This window comes from Patella vulgata, chromosome 4, assembly GCF_932274485.2.
Source record: "Patella vulgata chromosome 4, xgPatVulg1.2, whole genome shotgun sequence".
In the NCBI taxonomy this organism is placed as follows: domain Eukaryota; kingdom Metazoa; phylum Mollusca; class Gastropoda; family Patellidae; genus Patella; species Patella vulgata.
The window spans coordinates 11,099,025-11,116,577 of record NC_065882.2 but is presented as its reverse complement, the minus strand read 5'-3'; the positions used below and the strand labels follow the sequence as shown (position 1 = coordinate 11,116,577).

The 17,553-nt window shown below is 35.8% G+C and overlaps 2 protein-coding genes across 2 annotated transcripts; one reads left to right on the top strand and one right to left on the bottom strand.

The window, feature by feature from the left end:
• Positions 1-1,640: 1,640 nt before the first annotated feature.
• On the bottom strand, positions 1,641-6,825 carry LOC126819524 (zinc finger protein OZF). Its single transcript, XM_050547653.1, has 2 exons — positions 6,664-6,825; positions 1,641-4,014 (listed from the first exon to the last, which is right to left on the bottom strand). Exons 1-2 carry the CDS (start codon positions 6,664-6,666, stop codon positions 2,800-2,802), a joined length of 1,218 nt encoding a protein of 405 aa, XP_050403610.1. The 5' UTR covers positions 6,667-6,825; the 3' UTR covers positions 1,641-2,799.
• A 487-nt stretch (positions 6,826-7,312) lies between these two features.
• LOC126819501 (zinc finger protein 845-like) lies at positions 7,313-11,793 on the top strand. Its single transcript, XM_050547608.2, has 2 exons — positions 7,313-7,452; positions 8,228-11,793. Exons 1-2 carry the CDS (start codon positions 7,450-7,452, stop codon positions 9,911-9,913), a joined length of 1,689 nt encoding a protein of 562 aa, XP_050403565.1. The 5' UTR covers positions 7,313-7,449; the 3' UTR covers positions 9,914-11,793.
• The last annotated feature ends 5,760 nt before the right edge of the window (positions 11,794-17,553 follow it).

The window sequence follows — 17,553 nt, the reverse complement described above, 5'->3', positions numbered from 1 at the left end:
CCTCTATAGGGTCCACAACCTTGATATACTGTATTTTTACGCTATTTGAGAACGAACGGCAGCAATTTTGTCTGTCAGTTTTGGGCCGATTTTCACGAAATTCGAACTCACCTGTCCTTAGGGTGTAACGGTGATATAATAATACGTTTTTTTAAATCGGATAAATATTATGACCTCTATAGGGTCCACAAGCTAAAAACGCGATTTTTCGTACAATCAGGGGCCATAATTGAGGAAGTTACGGTCCGATATGCGCGAGGGTTATAAACTTACATTTCAAGTTTCAACACAATCGGATAAAAATTGTGTCCTGTATAGGGTCCACAAGCTAAAAACGTGATTTTTTGTACAAACAGGGGCCATAATCCATAAAGTGGCGATCTGATACATGCTAATATCAAAAGCAGCCGAGATCTTTTGGAGATAAACCTATATTTCAAGTTTCGTTAAAATCGGATTGTGACCTGTAGAGTGTCCACAAACAATTGTGGACGGACGTCCGGACGGACAGGGGCGACGACAATATACATCCACATGAAAATGTGGGTGTATAAAAATAAGTACACCACCAACAAGATAATTCATATGCTTGAACTCTTAATAGATATTATCTTTGTTAAATTTGGAGGAGAAATATATCAGCAATTGGTAGGTATCCCCATGGGTAACAACTGTGCACCTTTGCTTGCTGATATGTTTCTCTGTTCTTACGAAGCCGATTACATACAGGCACTCATAAAAACAAATAAACGATTAGTCATGGGTTGTGATTTCAATTACATATATATGATTATGTTTTATCACTGAATAATCCTAGATTAAGTGATCATGTAGAATTCATATATCCTGATAAGCTCGAAATTAAAATCACTACTGACAGTGACAATTAAGCTTCCTACTTGGATACTTTCTACTTGTTAACCCAGTATAGTTTGTCATTCAATTCCAAACAGTAATGTAAACCCAGCAACTGTAAATCAATCTGTTGTAAGTATTAATACGCCTTTAGTTAACCATTCTGCATCTAACCCTAATAATGTTCATCCCAAAGTAAACTGTGTTAATGTTAATCCCAATGTATATACATATACATTAAAGATACATTATGGAAGATTAGATAAAGAGCTGGCAGTTCTCGCTATCATAGTTAAAGATAGGTTGCCAGGCAACAAAACATACGCCCACAGCAGCTTAATCGTCCGAGCAGTCAGCAAGAGTTGTTGATTTAGCTGTTCAAGTTATCAAAAATCTCTCCCTCTCTCTCTCTGCCATAAAAAGTTTGACAAATTGACCCCTATATCTAATTACTCCTTTATCTCCCTAGAGAACATCTTATCTCTCTGGACTTGATTAAAGGATTATCCATTAATCCCATCTACACAAAAAACTACACAAGCTATTACTCCAGTCCCTTGATAAAAATCCTCCTAATTATTAGGAATGTGAGCATGGGGATGTTACATTCATCGGAGACGGACCAGCATCTTTGGTATGTGCCATATCACGGTCATCCTCTCCATCTGAAATCTTGGAAATCACTTCCCGGAACATTACTGATATTAATAATCACATCTGAATTGGAATCACCTTCCATGGCGAAGAAATTATTGAAGAACGAGCGTGAGAATATCAATCTGCTTTTATTTATAACTTTATAGATCAATAATACATCAAAGAGGTCAACAACATTATTTAAGACAAACATCACAGTTTAAAGGGTTTTTTCCAGTTTGAATTCCCATGTGATGCTTCAGAGTACCAGCTACTGCAAACAATTTACAACAAACATCACATTTATAACGGGTTTCTCCAGTAGATTCATAGAGAGCTACAACAGAGTACTGCAAACAGAACAGCTAAAATGTTTTTTTCCAATATGAATCCTAGAGTGTTTCAACAGAGTACTGCTGTTAGTGAATAATATACTGAGAACGGAACAGTTAAAAAGTTGTTTGTTCTCCAGTACGACTGCTGGTGTGTTTCTACAGACTACAGCAGTTACATGTAGTAAATGATTTATTACATACATCACATTTAAAAGGTTTTCCGCCAGTATGAGTTCTGTTAGGTAGAAAGGCAACCCCTTTAACCAGAGAAGATAGACGAACTCCTGGTAGATTATAAACTAATTTATTCTAAATGTTTTGGACTAAAGGTGTCCTTCCTCGATTATAAACTAATTTATTCTAAATGTTTCGGACTAAAGGTGTCCTTCCGCTGAGGGACACCTTTAGTTCGAAACGTTTAGAATAAATTAGTTTATAATCTACCAGGAGTTCGTCTATCTTCTCTGGTTAAAGGGGTTGCCTTTCTACCTATTTCATCTTCTTCCTGAACCCCTTATGTATCACTGAGATACCAGTTTAGATGTTCTCCGACTACTAGCCTCCAGCTACTTTAGACCTACTTTACGAAAGTTGTTGTAGTCTTCTACCACTTTTTTATGAGTTCTTTTGTGTATTTTTAAGCTCCATCCTAGTAATAAAACATTTACCAAAAAACATCACATTTGTAAGATTTGTTCTCCAGCTACTTTACGAAAGTTGTTGTAGTCTTCTACCACTTTTTTTATGAGTTCTTTTGTGTATTTTTAAGCTCCATCCTAGTAATAAAACATTTACCAAAAACATCACATTTGTAAGATTTGTTCTTCAGTGTGATTTCTAATGTGGTTCCGTAGATTACTTGTGTCGCTGAAAGATTTACCACAAACATCACATTTGTAAGATTTGTTCTTCAGTATGATTTCTAATGTGGTTCCGTAGATTACTTGTGTCGCTGAAAGATTTACCACAAACATCACATTTGTAAGATTTGTTCTTCAGTATGATTTCTAATGTGGTTCCGTAGATTACTTGTGTCGCTGAAAGATTTACCACAAACATCACACTTATATGGTTTTTCGCCTGTATGCGTTCTAATATGTCTCTGTAGATGACTTTTGTGGCTGCATGATTTACCACAAACATCACATTTATATGGTTTTATTCCGGTATGAGTTATCTGGTGTCCTTTTAGATTGCTAAGATTAATGAAAGATTTACCACAAACATCACACTTATACAATTTTACCCCTGTTGTAGTTTTGATGTGGGCTTGTAGACTACTACTTTGGGCAAATGTTTTGTCACAATGATTACACTTGTAAGGTTTTTCACCAGTATGAATTCTCATATGTGCTTGTAGACTATTACTTCTGGCAAATGTTTTACCACAAGCATTACATTTATAATCTTTTTCACCAGTATGAATTCTGAGGTGGTTTTGTAGAGGACTGTTGGTAGTAAATGATTTGCCACATATACCACACTGATAAGGTTTGTCGCCAGAATGAGTTCTCTTGTGCACCAGTAGATAACTATTCTGAATGAATGATTTACTACAAACATCACATTTATAAGGCCTTTCACCTGTATGAATTCTCATGTGTGTCTGTAGTTGGCTAAGATAACTTAATCTTTTACCACAAACATCACACTCATATATTTTTTTTCCTGTATGAGCTACCATATGTTGCTTCAGGTGGCTGGCATTAATAAAAGATTCACCACACACGCCACACTTATATGGGTTTTTATTGGTGTGCATCCAGATGTGATTTTGTAATTGCTGACTTTCATTAAATGATTTATTACATATATCACATTTAAAAATCTTGTCTTGCTCTGTCTTGCAATCTTTAGATTGTTCTGAAATCTGTTCTGTTAAGTCATTGGTCTCCTCAACTTTAACATGTATTTGACAGTGTTCCTCTAAATCGGCGTCAGATTTAAATTCTTCATCACATAAATTACACTGATAAACAGCTTCAATATCTTCAGTTTTCTCTTCTTTAATATGACAATATCCATCTACATCATCAGTTTTCTTTTCTTTAAGATGACAATATTCATCGACATCAATAATTTTCTCTTCTTTAATGTGTATTTCATTGTGTTTTTCTAAATCATCATATCTTTGAAATATCTCATCACATACTGTACACTGATAAACAGTTTTAACATCATTAGCTTCCTGTAATATATAAAAGTTATAACATCATTAGTTTCCTAAAATATATAAAAGTTATAACATCATTAGTTTCCTAAAATATATAAAAGTTATAACATCATTAGTTTCCTGTAATATATAAAATTTATAACATCATTAGTCTCCTGTAATATATAAAGATAGGTTGCCAGGCAATGAAACGCAGCTAAATTGTCCGAGCGGTCGACAAGAGTTGTCGTACATTTATTTTTTTTGTAGATAATTGGGGCATTTCACACAGATCAGATAATACTTTTCGTCGTTTGAGGGAGAGAGAGAGAGAGAGATGGGGTTTAACCTCCACTCGACAGTGGTTTGAGGTTTCACAAGGCTCTATAGACTGAAACAAGGGCCTTAACTCTTGGAGTAATTTACAGCTATTGTTGAAATTCAACAGCCTTTTTCGTTTTACTAATTAAAATAATGAATATAAATTTCATACAGATCAGATGATGACTTTCATAATTCTAGAGAACACAAGGTCCAACAAAGTGAAACAAGGGCCATAACTCTACAAGTAATTATTCCTACGCCGTCACCCACAAATGAATGGCAAAAGTTATTTATGGTCTTTCTCTCCCTTTCCCCCCTTGTTGGCTAGAGTCGTTTTACCCCCTGTTTTAAGCTGTGTTGAATTGATTCCTTGTTTCTCCTGCCACCACACTGGCTTTTTTGCGTAGTTGTACATCTAACATTTCGTCAATTAAACTGTTAAACACTTACTTATTGTTAAATAAACATCTAATTAAAGATACATTATGGGAGATTAGATAATGAGCTGGCAGTTCTCACTATTATAGTTAAAAACTAGAAAATGTAAAGGGAATTTGTTGAAAATTTCAGTCAAATTGATCCAAACTGAGCCAAGAATTTAGCCATTGAATTTTCGGCCCAGCCTCGATCAGCATTACTAAAATTGGTATGATAAAAAAACAGTCTCGATTATCCATTTCATGATTTAATCATGAATGAAAGTTAAGCAGCAAATCGGATCCTAATCCAGTAAATATCGCAGGCTAGCGATGACATTGAGAGTTGATTATGGTCTGGATAAGTTAATTAATGTCTAATTAATAATTTAGATAACATTTCAGGCCTAAAGAAAGACCTGCAATAGGCAGATTTAGCTCTTGCATAATGCATATTTAATTATTTGTTGTTAAATAAACACATAAACATGTAAATAAATAGGAAGCCTGATAAAGTAACAAATAAATATAATTACTTTGATCTAAAGCGTTATCTAGCTATAAATATGATCCAAGTTGAAAGATTATCTTGATTATCTTATATAGAGAATTGCTCCCACAAAAAAATCTCCCCGTTTTGTTTCAAATGGAAATTTAAACATTCAAAAATTCAGAACAATGTCCAAAAATAAAGTTTATGTATAATTTACCGGACAATTTGATGAAAGAAAACAATTTGGTTGAGACAGTATTTTACAAATATAATTTTTAGCGTAAATAAGTCGAGGTGTGAGAAAGGAATTCCAGGGGGCGTAATCAGTTGTTCTCTCTGCACATGGTTAGTACATGTATATACGTGTATGGTGCAGAATATGTGAACATGCGTGTTCTCACTATACAACGTGACCTAACGCGTCCATATTATTAACGAAAATATTCAATATTCATAACATCGTGGCAGTACATCGTTTTGACAACGACTGTGTATGACAAATAAATACCGTTAATATTGCATGTAAAATTACACTGAGGCCTATGTTGTCAGACGACTATCGTGGCACACGATAGCGACTGCTACACCGAGTTATTTATCGTAGCAATTTTCAACAAAAAACGACACGATAATCATGTTTCATTAGCGACGTTTGTACTATAATAGAATGGTGTTATGTACAGGTGAGTGTTTGATATTCAATTTTATACGGATATACTAGAATCTGAATTCTACACGACAGGGTCATTGGCCTTTATATCAAATTTAAAGCATGATTTTCTTTCTTTTTTGTAAGCTTTTATTTTGAGGTTCAATAATTATTCACTGATTCAACATAATTACATACAGTAGAATCTGTACGAGCAGCCACTCCTATTCAGCGACATCTCCTTGTAAGCGGTCGCGATAAATCCCCCCCACCCCCGGTAGAAATTCTATTGTTTCATCTCTTTAAACAATGGCCACTCCTCTAACGTGGCCAGCGGTCACTATTTTACTAATAAATTCATCAAAATAGCGCTTATTCAACGGCCGTTGTTGAATGATACCATCTTGTCGTACTTCGTAAATTTGTGCGTTTCCGTTTCAATGAAGTCCGCAAAGTCGGTTAGAAGACGAAGACATATTTTTTAACAGCGTGTTGTGTCGCTCATACTGGTTCTAGCGAGGTAAGCAAGGTCTTATTTTCTCACTAAGATGTTCATTTATATTGTTCAGGCGTTCACAGGAACTGACACGCGACCGTTTAGCAGTTAAAAGTTGCCCAGTAAAATTGACTGGGAAGCGATTTCAGTTTCGCTAGGGATTCAATAGGACGGTTCCTGAACGTACAGGCCGAGTGTAATGAGACCTACGTTCAGAGCTGAACTACTTGAGTGGCTGCTTAATACAGACAATGATTCCACAATGACTGTTACTGTTACATATTAATTATTAATATAAATATCTCACCATTAGTTGGCTTTTTTATTCTTATTGCCCGTTTTTCTACACAAAATACGCTGTAATTGCTGATTCAGATAATTTTCAAACAATAATTTCAATAAGTTTGCACTAAAATTCTTCAAAGTCAGAAGAAACCCTGAGCAAACGTCGCGAGTTGCGAGTTGTTGGTTAATACATGTAACTCTCTACGCCTTCAGTGACAAGAACAAAGACCACTTCCGAAGTAGCGTGGTATCCTTGTTTTAGACGAGGATTGAACAACTGTAATACTTCATAAATGAATACAGACAGTATAGCAGAAACAAAATCCACACAATAATACAGGCCGCTTTTCTTTCTTATTCAATTCTACTGCATTTTATCCTTTTTTCCCTTCAAATTCCATTTCGTTTACTTCACGGTCTATTTGTAAATGTTATCAAAATTTGTGAGATACTCGGGTTGGGTGGATTTCTTGATTGTCGTAAACCGGAAAACGTTCCAGTTTTTGGAAAAGAAAGAGGGTGACATTTGATTTAATTTGTAAACCTAACCCGAAACCTAACCCTAGAAATCTAATATTGTGCGTGAATTTGTCATAATTTTGTGAATTTTTATTTGGAAGAAAAGAAACTAGAAAAGCTTGTTTTAATTAAAGAGTGGAATTGTTCATGTTTTGGTGTTTTATTATCAACACAAACAGGCCAGATGACACAAACTGACAAGCAGTGAGTGAGTGACAGGCCAGCAGACACAAACTGACAAGCAGTGACAGTCCAGAAGACTGACAAGCAGTGACAGGCCAGCAGATAGATGGTAGGTTGTTAAATAGTTGCATAAACAGCGAATTTACAAACTCGTGTAATCCAACAAGTTCACTAAAAAATAGTTCAGCTCTGAACCTAGGTCTCGGCTGTATATAATGCGTACGAAAGTGCATTAGCGCAGCAATATTTATGAATGGTGATAATTGTCTTGGTTAGCATTTGCGCGCTGTATCATAAGGTCTGTCATTGAGTCAACTGGCGTGAGTTCGATTCCCCGGTTGTACATGACAAGGAGTAGGATCGTCTGTCCAACCTTGTGGGTTTTCTCCGGGTCCTCCAGTTTTCTCCCACTGCTAAAGACCCCTAAACGCAAGCAAATTATTTAAATAAAATTAAACCATATGTTTGTGCCGAAATGACCTAGTTTGTGTCGAGTGGATGTTAAGCCCTATTTCTCTCTCTCTCTTTTTTTTCACCAACCCCACTCCTGTAAAAGTCTAACCAGTGTGGCTAGACTCAGGAAACCACAACCTGTACATCATATGGTAGTCTAAGGACCCCAGGTGTGTCTGACACTTAAGAATCCACAAGATACCTGATCTTCTAAAGAATCCAATGATGTCTGACTATTCTAGCCCTCACACCCTCTTTTATAGGTACCTACCTCTAATTGATTTATGTCATAGACTGGTAACAGCTAAATTTCAAATATGAAATGACATGCACCATACACCGCGTATCGGCAGGGATATGTTTTACAGGAACTAAAGGTAATATAGCTTTATTTAAAGTGGCTAATGATATTATAATTTTATATATTGCAGGCATCTAATGATGTTAAAACCTTTTATCAATGTGTTGTATGTGATGAGATTTTCCAACAATATGATGATTTAGAAAGACACAATAAAATGCACATTAAAGAAGAGAAAACTGGTGATTTAGATGTATGTTGTAATGTTAAAGATGAGAAAACTGATGATGTAGATGAATATTGTCATGTTAAAGAAGATAAAACTGATGATGTAGATGAATATTGTCATGTTACAGAAAAGAAAACTGATGATGTAGATGAATATTGTCATGTTAAAGAAGAAAAAACTGATGATGTACATGTAGAAGGATATTGTGATGTTAAAGAAGTGAAAACTGATGATGTAGATGAATATTGTCATGTTAAAGAAGATGAATATTATCATGTTAAAGAAGAGAAAACTGATGATGTAGATGGATATTGCCATGTTAAAGAAGACAAAACTGATGATGTAGATGAATATTGTTATGTTGAAGAAGAGAAAACTGATTATGTTGAAGAAGAGAAAACTGATGATATTGAATCATGTTATCAGTGTAAATTGTGTGATAAACGCTTTAAATTAGAAACTGATTTAGTGAAACATTCTGAAATGCATTTAAAAGAAGCAAAATCTGTTTTGCGGCGTTTTAAAAAAAGGAGAAGATTTTTAGGCAGAATACTGGAAGAAAAACATGTAAAATGTGATGTTTGCAACAAGTCATTTACTGAAAGAGATTACCTTAAAGATCACATGAGAATTCATACTGAAGAGAATCATCAGAAAACTGATGATATAGATGAATATTGTCATGTTAAAGAAGAGAAAACTGTATGTATTGAAACATTGCATCCGTGTAATTTGTGTGATGAAGAATTCAGGTCTGATAAAGAATTAGGAAAGCACTTTAAAATACATGCTCAAGAAGATGAGTCTACTTTACAACATGGTAAAAATTGGGACCAAAGTTTTAACCAGTATAATGAAACTGAGATAGACCATGAACCAGACGCTATGAAACGTATCAAATGTGGTAAAAAACGACACATATGCGATGTTTGCAGTAAATCATTTGATAGGAAATCCAGTCTTCAGAGGCATATGAGAATTCATACTGGCGAGAAACCTTGTAAATGTGATGTTTGTGGTAAATCATTTAGAGATACAGGTAATCTAAACTATCACATTAAAAGTCATTCTGGAATTTATAAATGTGACGTTTGTGGTGAATCATTTCGTCAAAGTAATTCTTTACAGAAACATATGACAATACATACAGGGGGAAAACCTTATAAATGTGATGTTTGTGGGATGTCATTCACCTGGAATCATATTCTGAAATTGCACATGAGAATTCACACAGGAGAAACCCCTTTTAAATGTGATGTTTGTGGTAAATCATTCTTCAGTAATAGTAATCTACAGAGACACATTAGAATTCATACAGAAGGAAAGCCATATAAATGTGATGTTTGTAATAAATCATATACTAAGACTATTGGTCTTCAGAGACATATAAGAATTCATACTGGCGAAAAACCCTATAAATGCGATGTTTGTGAGATGTCATTCACCTGGAATCATATTCTAAAATTACACATGAGAATTCATACCGGTGAAAACCCTTATAAATGTGATGTTTGTGGTTCATCATTCAACTGGAATGGTCATCTAAAGAGACACATGAAAATTCATACAAGAGAAAAAAACTTATAAATGTGATGTTTAAAGAAAATCATTTGGCCAAAGACACAATAGAGAGAGAGAGAAATGGGGTTTAACGTCCACTCGACACAAACTAGGTCATTTCGGGACTAACATATGGTTTAATTTTATTTACATAATTCGCTTGCGCGTAGGGGTCTTTAGCAGTGGGAGGAAACCGGAGGACCCGGAGAAAACCCACGAGGTTGGACAGGCGACCCTACTCCTTGCCACGTACAACCGGGGATTCGAAACCACGCCAGTCGACTCAATGACAGACTTTATGATACAGCGCGCGCACGCTAACCATTCAGCCATCCAACCCCCCTGAGACACAATAGATTAGGTCAAGCTGTGTATATTGTCTAGTGTGAGAGACTGGTAGATTGGGTCTAGCTGTGTGTATTCTATTGTGGGAGGCTAGTATATTTGGTCTAGCTGTGTATATTATCTACTGTGAGAGACTGGTAGATTAGGTCTGGTTGTGTATATTATCTATTGTGGGAGGCTAGTATATTTGGTCTAGCTGTGTATATTATCTACTGTGAGAGACTGGTAGATTAGGTCTGGGTGTGTATATTATCTAGCTGTGCGAAACCTATAGATTGCATCAAGCTGTGTATATTCTGTTCCCTGGTATCACTTTCATGTTCTTTTAGGTTCACATTTCAATCAGTGTCCAAATGAAATGTGACTTTACCAGTAGAATCTGTAAGAGCAGCCACTCCTGTAAGCGGTCACATTAAATTCCCCCCCGGCAAAAATTCTATTATTTCATCTCTTTTAGAGCTGCAACGATTCAGTTCGGTGCACCGATAACCAACACTAGCCGCCTCGGTTCGATCCACGATCTACAACGTTCAAATTTCGATTCGGTACAATTGCAAATTAAATTTCAAATAAAAACAACGTACACCTTACCATACGAAAAAAAATGAAAGACCTGTAGCAATTAAGTCCACTTAAAATTTAAAAAAAACTTTGTTTTTACGTAACTTTTAATTTACGTTATTTAACAAAACACGAATGTCACTCGAAAACATAACTAAAACAGAGTGACCTCCCTTTAAAACAATTTTCGTATGCTGACGAAAGTTATTTAAAATTGGTGACGTACCGAATGTTCATTGGATGTTAATTTAGGTCAATAGCTTCGGTAATCGTTATATAAATTCTAAACAATCTCATCAGCTGATAATTCCGGTCATTATTTTCGGATATTTTCGTGTTTAGCGATTATTACCCGTAGTCAAGCAAACACTGGAAGGTAAAATTATGGCAGATGACGTACTTTCTCAACCACCTGGTCATTTGAAATCTAAAGTTTGGAATCATTTTGGTGTAAGAAAAAACTCTAAAGATGTGGCAACTTGTAGAGTATGCTACACTGACATATCCCATAAAATAGGAAACACAACAAACCTGTCAAACCATCTCAAAAGAAAGCACAGTCTCGATGTCAGTGTGAGTGGGCAGTCTAACTCTAAAACTAAACACGAAATCAAACTGAGTTCACCGGGACAATTTTAGTCTTATGTTTTTATTGTTTTTAATGAATTATATACAGGAAAAATTATTGGTTATTGTAGCTGATAATCGAATCGAAAATAATCGAATCGAATGGTTAAAATCGATAATCGAACCGAATCGAGGTAGTTGTGAATCGTTGCAGCGCTTTAATCAACTGTCACTCCTCTAACTTGACCAGCGGTCACTGTTTTAGTTATAAGTTTAATAAAACATCACCCATTCAACGGCCATTGTCGAATGATACCATCTTGTCACACTTTGTAGCACCTCTGGTAATCCTGTGATTAATAGTTAATTATCTGGTCCCCACTGATCAGGTAAAAAGAACTGAAAATAACAATAAACCCGGAATTATCTGTTAATTAATCATTTGTTTTATTAGATGACAAATTCTGATCTGCTGATCATTGTTTTCACACCTAAAAGAAACATTATTTGATACTGACTGAATAAACTATAAGTACCAATAAAGCCGTGTTCTGTCACGATCTATTTGATACGGATTGAATAAACTATAAGTACCGATCTACATGTAGTATCTATTTTCCATTGCCACTTTGTTGATAAACAGAAGTTTTAGTGCCTCCTATATTACTTACAGAGTTACACCACCAGAAAATCAGTGAAAAATTTAGAAATGTTTTTTTTGGGCATGTGATTTTCTTTACAAAAATGGATAAATATTATCGAATACATCACGATGGTAGACAGTAGTATCAATGTTGGTACAAAATGCTCATTATCAAACTTAGTCAAGGTATTGATGTAATGAAACTATACACCAAGTTTCATCACTCTCACTTAATTAGAACTAAAGTTACCGCGTCCCAAAGCATCAACCAATCAAATTGCTTATCTCTGCTTCCCCTAAGCCGAAAATGCTCATCTTCGAACTCCATCACATAATAAACACCTACACCAAGTTTGAACATTCTAGCTCAATTAGAAAGAGAGTTATTGTGTCCCAAAAAGTGTGACGGACAGACAGACGGAGGAACCCATTTTAAATGGGAAATAACACTCTTGCTGGCTTGAAAGCTCCAGAAAATAAATAATATCTCTATCTAAGTACTAGATGTTTAAGTGTCCTAACTGTTGTGTAAATTATCCATTACATCCTATTTTACTTGTCCAGAGGGTTCGAAAATATTTTTGAATCGAAGTTTCATTTGAAAAGGTTTACGTTAGACGTTTCAAACCATTATGTTGAATTTTTCAAATTTTTTAAATAAGGTGTGTTAAGACGAAATTTGTATCATCAATTAATTGAAATATTCTAAATAAGTACAATTTGTTGAGCAGAATAAAGATTGGGACATATTATTCAGTTACAACAAGAGTGGTATTGAGCCTTTAAGAGTCCCCTGCTTTCTTCGAAAGGCGGGGGACAAAAAAGTTAATATTGGGGACTGGATAAGCCGCACCGATGTCATCCCTCTCAGTGATTGTACCGTCTAGTGAATATTCCCAGCTGGTAAGTGTGATGTGGTACATCAAGATCTACATTCTCCCTTGCATGTGGGCATAGAACTGTACTAGAGGATATACACATTCTCCCATGCAGAGTGATCTTTACATGTGGGTACATGAGTTATATATAGAAACTAGAGTCCACATTGATCATGTGACAGCGTGTCGACACGGGGCCTGGTGGGCCATGTTAGTTCCGGGGAGTTTGAACGTAAATACCTGGATGTTCACTATGTTATGGCATGAATCAATCTGTGTCCAACTATTTTAAAACGAGCACAATTTTTAAATTTTCTCACCCAAATATTTATTGTGTAATAAAAATAATAATAGTGATCCATGGAATGACTTATCTCCGCACCCATAGAACAATTTAATTTGACATGTCAGCGATCTCAACCGCAGTGACAGTCTTTATTAAAGGTACATTCTCGTGTACAAACGGGGTGATTTGATGATATATTTGGCCTAAAAACATATTTAAACTAATTAATACATCATAAATTTTCTTCAAATCCTTCTCAAAACATTGTAATTGTCAAGGAATACCCTTGCTATAAAAAATCGATCAAAAGAGGTCATGTTTGTGTCACGCTTGACTTACACAAGACGATGTTATCTTTAATCGCTGACTATTTATTACAAATATCGAATCCTAATTAAATTCTCGGATTATCCACTGTGCGCGCCTTTTTCTGTGATTTTTATCTTAGAAAGTGTTGTACGTCTAACTTACATAAAGTTTATCAACATGTACATCAAGCGCTCAATCTCCGTGTGCAACCTTTGACGTCACGCGTGCAGATATTCCTAATCGTCAGGCTTTCGTTTAGGGGAACCCTTACATTTTTGTCCTGTATACGCTCCATGGGTGTTTTTAAGGGAATCCAGTATTTTTCTAGTAAGATTGGATATCTCTACTTTCCATATATACCAAAATTGCCATACTTTTATTGGAAATAACCACCCGATAAATACTTTTCTGGGAATCTATCTTTAAATTATTGATCTTTTAAATTAGTGCAATCCCCACAATATGTATTCCTATACAGCCAATTTGTTAAATTTGCCCAATTGTTTTAGAAATTTATGGAACTACTTTATACAGCCAATTTGTTAAATTTGCCCAATTGTTTTAGAAATTTATGGAACTACTTTATAAAGAGTGAAGAGAAATGAATGGGTGTTTTTTTTAAACAATAACAAGGTCGGGTGTTCGATCCCTGCATTGGCCAAGAAAGTTCATTCAGATTTTCTGTCGTGGTTTCCCCTTGTCAGTGATGCAGGATGGAGGGCCTGACAAGGACAGGTGTCTAGTCATTCCGATGGGACAAAAAACCAAGGTCCCATGTACACATTGGCGTGCACGTAAAAGATCCCTTGACAGTTGCAATTCGATATAAGAGTAGGCTGTAGTGCCCCTCTCCGGGCAAAATTTCCCTCATAGCACACTGTATGGCGTATGCCCGTCTTCATTAGCCCAGTTCGGAGCAGAACAGCTAAGACGTTAAACCCCATTACATTTCATTTCTGTATTTTTAATATGGGTCCTGACTACAGGAAGTCTATTAAAGATACATTGCCCTGAAAGTATTTATCGGGCGGTTATAGAAGTATGGCAAATTTGGTATGCATGTATATGGAAAGTATAGACACCCGATCTTACTAGAAAAATATTGGATTACGCTAAAAACACCCATTGGGCAAGCACTGGGAAAAAATACCAAGAATTAATTTGAATTAACTCCATTTATAAGAAGGGAGCTGGGTATAACAGAAAATAAGATTCACCAGCGTGGCACAGGACAACAACCCAGTCGACGCATAGAGTTGCGTACGAGCCAGGGGGAGGGAGGGGCCAGGGTCAGCTGCCCAACCCTAACTTTTCAGGTAGACGGTTAAAGATGGAGAAAAAATTTTTTGATATAATCTAGTTGGTAAAAAGTTTATTTTCTGTTTATTGAATACCATGAATTTGTACTGAATTGACTATAGGGATTAAAACTGCAAGATTTTTCAGGCATTGATTATTATTTGTGGAAGTAGATCCAATAGTCAGATTCGATGGTTGGAATTCAGGTCAGCAAAAATTTCTCGGGCACTTGGTATTGATGCCAAATGATTAAATAGGTCATTTGCTGCGTATTTAAGGATTGCCAAGGAGTAAGGTCCCTTGTTCAACCTCGGTCCCCGGTTTCCTCCCACTGCTAAAGACCCCTACGCACAAGCGAATTATTTAAATAAAATTAAACCATATGTTAGTCCCGAAGTGACCTAGTTTGTGTCGAGTGGACGTTAAACAACATTTCTCTCTTGCTTATTTAAGGAGCTTAATCAAAATCAATTTGTGAATGTGAACAAAGGTTCTGTGTAAATGTGAGAGAGGATGGCACAGATCCATTACTATCTGCCGCCAGTCGTCGTAGGCCAACAAGATAATATCTGGTTATTTATAGTTATTAAGACTCTTGTCACCATCCGTATCATCTGACTGGAAATATATCAATACCACTCCCCGGTTGAAACATTTATCATTACAATTTCACAAAATCCATAACACATCTGGTGGTAAGTTCTGTCAGTATGAAAAGTTTTTCCATTTTGGCCGATCTTTAATAATTATTTTTTTCTTAAGATTCTTGAATTTCGTAACATCTGATGGGAAGTAAAATTTTCAAGATTTTAAGTAGGTCGTTTGGTGCAAATTGTTAAAATTTTACTCTCTCGCGTTTTAATTTTATTGTCAATTCGTCGGTAGGCAGACGAAGTGACTTATCGTCAATAGGTACGGTATGAAGATAAGTCACTTCGTCTGCCTACCGACGAATTGTCTAGATAAACACAGTACATGGCTTAACTAAAGATTGTAATGACTGTGTAAGGGTGTGATTGTGTTGTATAAAACCTGTCCAAGTAATAACTTGGACAACTCTAGTTACAACTATTTTTTGCCTTGTTTGATTATTATTGATTTACATCTGGCCTTCTTGTCTAAAATCAAGAATCACGAAATTTTCTGTTCCAGCATGTATGTGTGCAATATGATCATCCTTAAATCTTGGAAATAAAATTTAAACCTCTAGGTTAATCGTAGGAATCAGATTTCTGTAACGGTAGAAGGTCGTGACAACAAACACTATAATGTTAGACCAGTGATTCAACTAAACAATCCCTCCTATTGTTTATTTTACCAAACCAATGAATTGACAACTCTCTTGCAATGGCATCAGAGATGATATTACACAATTATCTTGAGAAGTTCGTGAAATGAATACTAAAGAGGGGGTGATAAATATTAAACAAGATATTGAACTCCTGAAGGCAGAACAAGAAATAATGAAGCAAAGACTTGGATGAAAGTGAAAACAGAAGAAAGGAGCATAATATATAATTTCATTTTTATGGAATAAAAGAAAAATAAAGTGAGGTTGAAACTCAGGGTGATTAATCCCGTTTACACTTCGCCGCGATAAGCGTGCCATTTTCGGCACGGTAGCAGCCCGCGATAAATTTCAAGAAATTGACCCATTTACAAATGTCTAAGTTCTTTGGAAAAAGGTCAAGGTTCATTTGGCGCATACGCTGTAATCCGCACTGAGAATCGTTCGCAGACCGGATAGTGTTTACACTACGAAAAATTAAGCGTACTGTGCCTAGCACCGTGCCGAGATCACCTTCCTTACTTCTGTCGGCGAAATTGGCACGGCACGCTTATGTTTGACGTGTTTACACTACAAAAAAATAAATAAATAATCGTGCCGTGCCTGGCACGCGTAAAATTTGTAATGTAAACGGGGTAACTGTGAGCAATTGGGCAATTAATCAAGGATGATGTTTTGTCCGATCTACCAGGGGTGAGCGGGAATTCTGAGATTAATATCGAGGGTATATTCAAAGAAACAAAGAAAGGGTACGAACGATATTGGTTGTGTTTAACAAACTGAGAGACAGAGATTTAATCCTAGAAAACAATTTAAAGATTCACTTTTCAAAACGTGTTCGTGAAATAAGAAAAGCTTTGATACCCCATTTAACAGAAGCTAAGGAAGCCAATAAACGGGCATTTCTTAAGAATGACAAACTCGTCATTAATGTGGTAAAGATAGACTATACTGCTTGTATGTCACAAACACCTGCCTACGAAGACTAATGAAGGCAAACGATGGGTTAAGAGATGTCTTTTTCACAGCCCAACCAAGCCAGTTGTATATAGACTATCTTTCAGAAGTATTAAAGGACAATATTGGTGTCAGTCATTATCACATATTATGTGATAGAACTGGTTAAACACGTTCCAAATATAATTTTAACACAGAGATCATTGCTACGATAGATGCATTATGAAGCTTTCAAGAAAGGGGAATAACGAACGTTAAAGGTAAACACGAGTTATCCTTCTATATAACTGACTGAAGTGACGAGTGATAACAGATACACGGGCGAATTTCTGCCCACTAATAATAGTTTTTATAACACTAGAAAAGAAGTGCTGTTGGAAGTGTTTCTAAACTGAACACTTTGCTTGAAGTGTTCATAGAAGTTTATTAGCAATGAAAGCCTTGGTGGATTTTTTTAAACACTTCAATGGAAGTTTCTTTGGAAGTGGTTCTAAATTAGTGTGTCCGATTCCCCGTTTGTACCTGACAAGGAGT